The 10,993-nt window shown below is 42.0% G+C and overlaps 1 protein-coding gene and 1 pseudogene across 1 annotated transcript; both read right to left on the bottom strand.

Moving 5' to 3' along the window:
• Positions 1-1,026: 1,026 nt before the first annotated feature.
• LOC126669047 (ribosomal protein S7, mitochondrial) lies at positions 1,027-2,544 on the bottom strand. The gene has a single exon (XM_050362351.2). The coding sequence runs from the start codon at positions 2,531-2,533 to the stop codon at positions 2,087-2,089; it is 447 nt and encodes a 148-aa protein (XP_050218308.1). The 5' UTR covers positions 2,534-2,544; the 3' UTR covers positions 1,027-2,086.
• Positions 2,545-2,672: 128 nt separating this feature from the next.
• Positions 2,673-3,825, bottom strand: LOC126669048 (ribulose bisphosphate carboxylase large chain-like; annotated as a pseudogene).
• Between the last annotated feature and the right edge of the window lie 7,168 nt (positions 3,826-10,993).

Here is a 10,993-nt window from a genome sequence, read left to right on the forward strand (position 1 = left end):
TCCTAAAATAAAAGGAAGAATTTCAGGGCAAGAAAGCATACATGCCTATTTAGCCTACTTACTGCTTTACCTACTTACTGAATGCCAAAGCAAGGAAAGACTCTCTTCCATAGCTTCTGCTTGTCCTCGCTTGCCCACGCTTAGCACGCATACATGTGATTCTTCTTCTATCTCCTAGAATCTCCATAGGTAAAGGAAGACTAGCTAGAAAGAGAATTGGCTACTTTCTTCCTTCGAGTTCGATCCCTGTACTGTGCCTATTCACTCTTCCTCAGGCTATCGAGAAGGGATTGATTCTATTCACAGACAGCTTTCCTTCTTGTCCACGCTTTGACTTGCCTTAATGATTGGTCCCACAGGTATTGCTTCAATGCCCTTGCTATCTTCAAAGGTAGAAGAAGGTTAAGGAAGAGCAATGCTTACCTTACCATACAATAGTAGATTGGTCCATTGGGAGCTACTACTGATTCCGGCTTGGGATTCTTAGAGCTCCAAAGAAAGGTCAAAGAAGGCAGGGAATCAAAGACATGCAATGAATTGAATAAAGAAGACCGGCAAGGTAAAGATAGAGCTCCACACATAGTTTTTAGTTCAGCGCAAGGCTAGCTCTCATATATTATATGCTTGAAAACTGCCTGCCTTTAGGGGACCTTGTGATTCATCTCGCGTCCTATCTACACACATACTTTTCTCATTCTGAGTGATAGGACAAAAAAAAAACAGAAGAATTCTACCAATAAGATCTTAACCAGCCATTTAGTAGTAACTCTTGTTTATTCTGCCGGTCGACGAGAGAGGCCATTCTGCAACCTGACCTTATGCGCCTTATTTTCTTCTTCTCTATGCGTACGTCTCGAGAATCTTTTAGGATAGCTTCCATGCCCATCTTATACAAACCTGTTGGAATCTCATCTGTGACTATATTGCCTGCGTCTACATCATCATCCACCTGAGCAAACCAACCTTCTCTTGCCCGGCTAGCTCTGATGCTGATAAGGCTAAAGCGCATAGTAAGCTTTGGTGCAGTATAGCGCGGTAGTAGCACATTAGATTAGGGGTAGTTAGCGTGCATTAGCATTAGTGCATTAGATTAGAGTGCTGCGCGTTGTCTTGCTAGTGCCTCTCTCTAGCGCTAATTGCCTTTGTATTTTAGCCCTTCTCCTTCTTCGGCAGGCAGGATCGAATGAGGATGATGGGGGGAAGCAGAGGATCTTGAGGGAAATGAGCGGGTTGGTGTTCCGCAATAGGAGGGGCCAATCTCAACTCAAGACCAAGCAAAGGGATAATGAACCTGTCACGGAGTTCATTGCAAGGTGACGAGCCCTTACTTTTGCCTGTCCTTGACTCAGCAAGAGCTCCTCAAGATGTGCATGAACAACTTCAGGCACGACTTGTCGTCGATACTCCTGCCCAAAACCTTTAAGGGATTCGACGACTTGTGCACTAAAGCTTACGATGTGGAAGCACATCTTAGCAAACGGCGCCGTCCTACGAAGTACTTGAAGTTCGTTCCCTTACCTTATTAAGAAAGTAGACGAATCTCCCTCTTTCTCTATTAGAATATAAAAGTGGACTTCTTTTTCACAGCCTATATGCGTATGCGGAAAACGAGAGTCCTTACTTTTCTTTCTCTTGCCCTGACATAATTCGGGGCTATCGGTTCCGTTTCTCTTCTCTCTCTTTACCTCTTCTTTTTGACCTAACTTCAAAATCTTTTATGCTCGGCCATACCAACATGGGAAACCTAGCTTCCCTCCCTTTGAAGTGCATTTACCCGAGTCACTAGAAAGAGGGTGAAAGGCCCACTACTTCTTCATTCATGGCCTTTTTTTTGTTTTGATTGATCTGATCTCCCTTTCGTATTCATTCGACCTGAGGCAAAAGAGAAGTCATACAAAGAAAGGTTCTTTCATGCAATGCATAACGGGCGGGCCTCCTATGGATTCCTCCAACTCAATGAAGGAAGGGAGGAGTATGAGGAAGGCCGGCTTTCTATATGAATAAAAAAACAAAAACAAAAAGGGTCAAACCATATCTTACTGAAAAATCTGACTGAATGAGGAAAAACTCTTTATGTGGTCTCACTTTACCACCATCTGAAATGCGCGAAACTTTGATTGGTGGAAGCCAGTCCATGAAGATTCTCCCTTTTCTTACGTGCAATTCCCCTCTTTCGGTAAGCATCCAGTATCTCAGCAAATGAACATTTCTCTAAGCTTATCCTGTAGCTTATACGTCGTTTGAAAGCTGCTTCAAGGATCCAACGAATAGCTAAAGTTTGTTGACGATCCCTGGCTACAATCCCAGGGACATCATAAATAGTACCTGCTACTCCTACTTTTTCCACTTCGCATATGGGCTTTATATTCTCTATGGCGTCAACCATAAGTTTGATTACATCGCGTTCAGTTCGAGATAGGCGATGAAAAGTTTGATAAACAATACCACGAACTCTCGTTCTTTTACCTTCTTTCATGCGAAAGTTGACCAACTTCTTGATCAATTTTTTTTGCTCACCATCCAAGCCCCCCATATAGCTGAGAATTTCCGTGCAATTGGAAGCCGCTTTCGATGACGAGGCCGAAAAATTTATATTACGCAATCGTTACTGTCCATCTTTATTAGCCAACTCCCCTGTTTCCATCTTTCCTTTCAGAGTTTACCACTCCTCATAGCTTCTTGAACTTTTTTTAGGGTCTCGCTCCCTGAGTTCAAGAGTCTACACTCTCGCGTCATACGGCTCCGCCCCGGAATCAGGACCCCCCTTTTCCTTTGACCAACGGGTCCTCGAACCAATCTTTCCTCCTTTTCTATTTCTCGGTAAGCGGTTACGCTCGTTTTGGGTAACATAAAAAATGAAGAAAGGAATTTATACGTGTCTGATTCCCGGCAATTATATTATAATAATTCTAAATATAAAGAAATAGTAATTTGTCATGTTGTGTCAAATTCGCATCGAGAAAAGAAAGATTTCTTTTCTCCTAGGAAAGAACATTGTTCGTAAAATCTCGTCTGTCTATTAATAAGTTTCTATTCCAACACGAAACGAAAAGGACACAGGATGGGTAGAAGAAGTTGTGATACTTGGCTCGACCCATGATCCGAAACTACGGGATATAAAAGAATACACCAATCCTTAGGATTAATTGTGGATCCAAGACAACAATAGAAAGGTTTGAGTTGTTTAGTCTTATTTTTTAAGATCTTGTATATCTAGCTAAGTATGTATCTATAAAAAATATATACAATAGGATCTTTGTATTCGGCTCAATCCTTTTAGTAAAAGATTGGGCCGAGTTTAATTGCAATTCAATTAAGAGAACGAACGGCAATTAGTGGATTACAAAGTCTCCATTGCTGGGAATTCAAATGGAATCTCCTTCCATACTTCACAAGCAGCTAGTTCAGGACTCCATTTGCTAGCCTCACGAGCAAGATCACGTCCCTCATTACGAGATTGTACACATGATTCTAGAGCTACTCGATTAGCTACGGCAATGGGTGCATTTTCCAAAGGGTTCCTAAAGTTCCTCCACCGAATTGTAGTACGGAATCATCTCCAAAGATCTCGGTCAGAGCAGGCATATGCCAAACGTGAATACCCCCTGAAGCTACGGGCAGAACACCAGGTAGAGAGACCCAATCTTGAGTGAAAAAAAAGACCGCGGCTTCGATCTTTTTCAATAAAATCATCACGTAGTAAATCAACAAAGCCAAAAGGGATGTCTCTTTCCCCTTCAAGTTTCAGATCGATATTGAGTTCCATATCCTGTTATAGATACTCAAGATGTAGAGACAGATCCAGAGCCATTTAGAGATCAGAACCCCGTTATGGGTACACCCATTTTAGTAACAACTGCTCCTAAGCCGGTAGGTCTCGTTCAAAAGCCACTTTAGTTGATGTGTCCCATGCTCGGTGATGATGTTGTCATCGCTGATGTGCAAGTTGCTGAAGTTTATTTTCAGTGTCTTCAGAAATTAGGAGTTTCCATTTAAACTAAAAAATCTCTGATTTCTGACACTGGTGCATTTGAGTTTGCTAAGCGTTTTTGCGTCAAGGGTGGACGCGTGGATTTCTCTGCTCGTTGTTTGCTTGCTTACCATCATCCATATGGTCTGATGGCTATATGTAAAAAATATCCTATCATTACGAAGGTTCTCTACCTTAGTAAGGATAGGCGGTGGAGGGGGTCCTTGCCAAACTCAGTCATACAAGATCTCGTCACTTTGAGCGGGTTCTTGCTATGTACACCAAGCCTCGGGGTTACAATGACTATCCATTAGAATTGTGGCTTGGCAGAGTGAGCTTTCGCTTCCTTATCTTCGAGGTTTCATTATCCCCTTCCTTCATAAAGAGATGAAACCTTCGGATTTAAAGGTGGCTCCTGATGAGTTGTTTCCCACCGAGAGGGAAAAAGACTTCCTTGATTGGTCTTTGCTCAGAAACTGGATGAGGGATTGGCTTCAGTACATCCATTGGTACTGGAGTGTCGCGAATTCACCGGATGTTTCCTTAAGTGACTTCTTTTCTGCATCAGTCTATGAGACAGAATGGGGGATCAGACGCGAATCGAGTGAGCTTATTCGCTTTGGTCTTCTCTGGAAGATTTATGATTTGGTAGCAGAGAAGGGTGTAGCTTGGAGCCCGCCATGCCTTCAAGAGTACCTCCCTGGATTTCGGGGATGGTTACTAGGATTAGTCTCTGGCATAGTTTTCTTAGTCGAGTCTGATGGTTTAACCCGCTTGGAAAGGGATTTTCGAACATAAGACTTTAGGCACACTTGGGGGAAGGACTACCCCCTATATATATAATAATATACGTAATTAATATTAATAAACGATACCGAATTAACTGATAAAGAGACGAAACTAACAACTGCCGTAATGAACCTAAACTAAAGACGGAAAGAGTCACTCACTGAATACCTATTTTTTAAAGAAGATTGAGTTAATCCTAAAGCCGAAAGACGAAGGCTAAAGCAACTAAGTGTAAAGAGGATGAAGGACGACAAAGGCGAGAAAAGAAGAAGACTAACTAGATATGTCTATAGTACCACAGCTGTAAGACCAGCAAGGATAGCTGCTAAAGAAAGAGAAAATAAACTAGAGACATAAAAAAAAGACAAAGACTGCTAATAAGAAAATGATGGGTGGAATGGCGCGGCGCTGTAGGAACCGGTCGGATTCGAACCGACGAATAGAAGTTTTACAGACTCATGCCTTAGCCACTTGGCTACGGTTCCCTCCTATCAATTCCATGTCTTCCCCCTTGTCCGACTTTGCTTCACAGGGTGAGACCAGGAATAACAGATGCCGGAATGCTTTGGGGGGAAGGGCACAACATAGGTGGAGATGGATTTTCATAAAGACTATATAAACCTTGAGAATCTAAGAGTTCTCCCTATCTGAACCTTTTCCGTGGCGACAGTATAAAGAAGCTTTTAGGGATTTGTTGATGATTCATGATTACAAAGTGGATCAAGCCTCTGAAATCGGACTCTCGATTCCATCCATATTCCATTCCGCCTAAAATCTGAATGATCTGGAATTCCTTTCCAATTCCGTATATCAACTAATGGGGACACCGGGAGGGAAGAGAGGCCTTGCTTTTTTTTCTGGAGATGGAGAGAAAAAAAGCAAGGCCTCTGTCTTTCACTCCAAGACGTGTATCACATCTTTTCCTTTAGAGTTTTTCTTAATATTAGGCTCACCCGGCGGGGGACAAAAAGAGAGTATAGTCAGTCAAATGTAGTTTTAGAAAATTCCTCGATTACTTACTATAATTTTTTTTTAATAGGGTTTCATTTATGTATTTCATTGAGGGTTTAAAGCCCTATATATACATGTAAAAAAGCATGAATATAGCAAGACTTACTTACTTACTTACTATATATAGAAGATATAGAATCAATATGCTTAGATCTGAAGCTCTGAGGAAATGTATGGCATTGAACCCTGTAGAAAGTGATGGCGAACGAAGTGCCCTAAGTGAGTAACGATTTGTTTTGATCACTCATAAAACACATCGTTGTGTGCTATTTGGATAGCACTCTTGTTGTCACAAAAGAGAATAGTAGGCCCAGAAAAAGTGACTCCCATATCCATCGCAACAAAAGAATCTCTGATGTAGTATCAGCAAGAGCCCTTTACTCGGCTTCTGCACTAGAGCGAGCAACCACTGTCTCTAAATCACCAGCATTAATACCTTACTTCAGCTTTAAGAGGTAGGGGTTGCCAAGCTTGACTAATAGAATAGGGATAGCAAGGTTTCCAGAATAGTCAAGCTTTTAGAAATATTAAAATACATTTAGCAGCTACTAAATGAGAGACCCGAAGAGACTGCATAAACTTGTCTACAAGTCCAACAGCAAACGAAATCTCTGGGCGAGTCAGAGTGAAGTACTGGAGACCACCCACCATACATACTCCTATAGGCCGATGGATCTGATAGCAGCTCACCATCACGAGAATACAGCTTGGCATTAAGCTGGAGTCACACAGGGCAACCTGTGAAGCATTCCATGGCATACTTCTGCTTAAGTTAGATGCATACCTGGAGACGGAAAAACTTCAATCCCGGTTAGAGGACCCATATCTTTCATATGAAACTGCTTGCCAAGACGTTGCTTCGGAATAGCAGCAGAATCATTGCCGGTAATATTTCAATTTTTCCTTTTTTTTTAAACTTCAAAGGGGAATATACTTGATAGCGCTTGACAAACAAATAAGGTGTGATCCAGCTGAACTACTATTTAATGTTAGTAGTGCTGTGCTGCATTTTTCAAAGCCTGTTTGAGTTGAGTCCATAGAGAGCCTTTGAAAGCTTACACAAATAGTCTGGATGAATAGAGTCTTCATAACCGGGGGGAGGTTGGCCTCGACCTCTTCTTTGAGATCTCCGTGAAGGAAAGGGTTCTTGACGTCTAACTGGGATGAGAGTTGGGCCAGTGCTGAATGTAAGCGGGTGCGAATGGTACCATTTTGAGCAACTGGACTGAACGTGACGTCTCGGCAAAATTTATACCATACTCTTTTTCATAGCCTTGAGCAACCAGGCGAGCTTTCTTACTCAAGATAAAAGCCTTTTGCTACAAGCCGTTTGTACCTCCATATAAAAAAACCATCTTACTTGTATTTGATCTTGTAAGCCCACCTTGACCCAACAATGTTTTTGTCAGGTGGTGGAAAGACAAGATCCCAGGTTTCATTCTTTTGAGGGCTTCCATTTTTTCTAACATAGCTCGTTTCCAATTCTCATCAGATTTGGCTTGATCGTAAGATAAGAGTCTGGTTCCATGATTTTTTAGATTTTGGAAGACTTGTGCTCAAGTCAAGAGACTAGGAACCATAGGAGAAAAATCGATCAATAGGGGTGTGTATCTTCTGAGATTTTGAGAAGGAGATAAGGGGCCCTGAGACTCAGGAGCTTCAGACAATTGATTGGATACCAGCATTCACTTGCTTATCGTAGAGGATGTAAGTCTGAATGGGCTGTGACGTGGACTGGTCATGCCTGAGCATGGGCTGCTGAAAATCCGAAGATGAATGCTGCTGTTGTAACGGCTGAAATTCATGAATGGCTTGAAGCTGCTGCTGCTCAAGATTCTCTCCCATAATTTTAGCCGAATCCGAAAATCCTAGAATAGAAGAGAAAAATCTACTTTCATCAAACCGATTAAAACTGCCCTTTATGTTTATGTTCTTCACTATATCTAAGAAAGATACACTCCAACGATTTTCTTTTGAGAAAACAAGTTTTTTTGTGAAGCCTCAATATGAGGAAAACAAAGACATCCAAAGGCTTTAAAATAGGAAAAGTTTGGAATCTTTTGAAAAAGCTTTTGATGAGGGGAGTCACCAGCAATAGTCGACGAAGGCAATATTGAATATGCACTGATTTCTTAAACGCTTTGGCCCATAAGTACCGAGGAACTTAGCTTGCATCAGTTTTTAGCAGTCTAAGTGATGTGCCTTTTTTTAAGGGAGGCAAGCAAGCCACTGATCATTAACTTAATCGAAACTTGTTCCATTTTGGCACATATGGTTATACTTATCACCTACTAAATCACTTTTCGTTCCCCAACACAAATGCAAAAAAACACAATGCAACTTTGCTGAAAAATGAATGTGATATAAATAAATTCAATTGGGGGTGGTGCTTATGGCGCACGGAGTGGCAGTGACTCGCGCAAGTCGAGTGAGAAGGAGGACTTTCTCTCTCTCGCCCGACTCGCCCCCCCAATCCCTTTTTCTTTTCCTTTAGTCCCTGCCCGGAGTGAAAGGAAGAATTGGTCCCCGTGCTTCGCTTTCAATCTTTCTTTCGTTTGTTGATTGGGCTGCTGGGAAAGGCTTGGCCAATCTGTACGATATGAGATATCCTTTGCTATGATCCCCATCTTTATTAAGACTAAAGAGCAGTTTGCCAGGCTGGTCGGAAGGTCAAATCAGCGGGCATACGCATGTCAACAGCAGGGAAATCGTTGGGATAGGAATCCGCTGGGGTCACCCCTCTTCTTTCTTTCGCGAGTTCCAGCCATTCTCCTTCGATTCTCCCTCGAGCTCCATCGGACATGTCTGCCGCTCATCGATCATCATATAAAAGAAGGAGTCTTCACGCGATCGATATAAGAAGAAGTGGCTTGTAGGGATATTCCGGTCATTTCTCTTATTTGGGAATCACCGCTAATTTAATCTATTAGTTCGAATTGGTCTTTGCTTATTGGTTGGTTATAGAGAGTTATTCCATAAAATGAAATGAATAAGAGTTTCATTGAGAATGATTATTCTAGTAAGCCTACGGTTAGCAAGGACTCCAAAAAGAGTTCGAGCGTATAAGATAACAAAAAAAGAAAAAATAGATATTCAATTCCAAGAGAAGGAGTGAGCACACTAACTAAAGATCTGACCCAATAAGCCGCAGGCATACCAATGATGAAGCGAACAAGCAAAGCAAGCAATGGATTGACGACGGAAAGACCCTACTTACTTAATCAGCCAATCTCGTTACATCTGACCAATTCGACCTCAGACTAATGTCGGGAATGGATCTAAGAAGAGAAAAAGGTACGTGCCGACCAGTCCCTATTCCTGATTCGAGATGAAAAAGCAAAAGCGGATTCGCTAAGCATTCATACGCGAACCTAGTTTCATAAAAAACTAATAGATTCCCATTACCAGACCAGTCCCTCGCAGCTAAAGCTCAGATAGAGTCTGTCAGTTACTCCTTGCTAAACAATACTACTCATAATGAAGGGATCTAACTCTAAACCAACGTACCAATACAGCAATAGAAAAGACAATTCTTCAAATGCCAAGAATCGGGAAAAGAAGAGAAATGCAAAAAAAAGAATGGGAAGCAATGAACCAACCAAGAACAAGCAAGTTATTTGATCAATAGCAGCATCAGTCCATTTTAGGGGTCCCTTCAGAGTTGTTCTTCCCCTGGTTTTGAGGACTACTTCACCAGCGAGTGTGAGTTCTCCTCGTCTGAGTCTAGGATTTCCCTTCCCGGATGGCTTGTGATAAGATACTCTTGGCTGAAGACTGGCTGGAGGGGAATTGACTCGTAAGGAACTGGATGAAAGTATTCACTCCTCCAACAAGGGGACAGCAGAAGAATGCGACTATAAACAGTCTTACCTGGAACACTGGTTGAAAAAGTAGACTCTTAATAGAAACTTCTTACTCGGGGACTGTCACAGACTAAGGCCTTCGACTTATCTTGCGCATGCATAAAACTTTTTACATTTAAAGAAGCCCTTTTGCTTGCGGAAACTTGAGGGGCTTATGAGGCTCAAATTGCCTTCGGCTGGATCGTCTTCCCTAGAAAATGGCACTCCAACTTCCAACGACATGTAGGGGAACTTTGCTTAAATGCCTTAAGAATCTGAATAGTATTCCATCTTCCACTACAAGGGAAAGATAAAGAAAAGGTTATACAAAGGCAATCACATAGCCTACTACCGACATGAAAGGAGGGGAACTCAAATGCTACCCTCTTATCTAGCTGTACTAGCTCGTCCTCCCAAGGTCTCTTCTTTTTAGACCTAAGATAAAGACATCTATCTCTTTCACAAGAAAAGAGATTCTCCGCTTTCACCCCCTTCCCCATTGAAGATCAAGGAACAGAGATGACTACTATCCCTCTTAACTGGAGACTGATCTTACCCCGGGACTGGGATTGCGACTAGCAACTACTGAATATTTCATCTGCAACGAAGATTCTTCTTGCAACCGATAGATGACAAGTTATTTGCCTTTATTCTCCAGTTTCAAATGCTCGACTCGTTCAAAAATCGACTACTGAATTAGCTTTCTCCGCTTAAAGTCGATAACAGGGAGTAGTCAAAATCCGATCTAGGCGGTCCCTCATCGAGGAAAGAAAGTAGCATTCGATGAAATTTTTTATCGCCATCGATCAGCATATGACATAAATAAGATACCCATTTCAGTCAATAGGCCTCACCCGGCTAAGGATGCGGACGGGGCAGAGAATGGCTTTTTATTTCCTTGTTTCGGTGCCATAAAGATCCTCTTCTTCTTCGCGTGAGGCTTTTATAGATAGAACCATCACAGTTAAGGCTGAAGAATCCCAGGCAGCCAACGACATCAGGTAGCTTCTTTGGTTGTTAGTCTTGCTGAAAGACCCCAAGCCTCTAGAATGAACTGATCATATTGATGATACGAAACTCATAACAGTAGGCAGCCGGAGATGCATCAGAATGAATAATTGTTTGCGTAGGCTACTAACGCCAAATAAAAGGAATAAAAATTGTCATCAGTTGATTAGCAGGAACTAGCTAGAATAGCCATTGCCTATGGGAAGAGTAGGATCAGGCAGGCCAAAAGTCTTAAGTCTGATTCTCAGATACTGGAAACCTTATGATTTAATAGTTCATTGGTGCTTGTTGTTTAACTGGATCTACTGAAAGCACTCAATCTTTATCCGAATCTGTAACAATCAGATATGCTTCTCACGCCACTAGCGATGGA

The sequence above is a fragment of the Mercurialis annua genome, linkage group LG2, assembly GCF_937616625.2.
Source record: "Mercurialis annua linkage group LG2, ddMerAnnu1.2, whole genome shotgun sequence".
Lineage (NCBI taxonomy): Eukaryota > Viridiplantae > Streptophyta > Magnoliopsida > Malpighiales > Euphorbiaceae > Mercurialis > Mercurialis annua.

Bases quoted from the DNA above. Each gene is read 5' to 3' on its own strand.
- LOC126669047 (XM_050362351.2), bottom strand. From the start codon at position 2,533: ATGGGGGGCTTGGATGGTGAGCAAAAAAAATTGATCAAGAAGTTGGTC.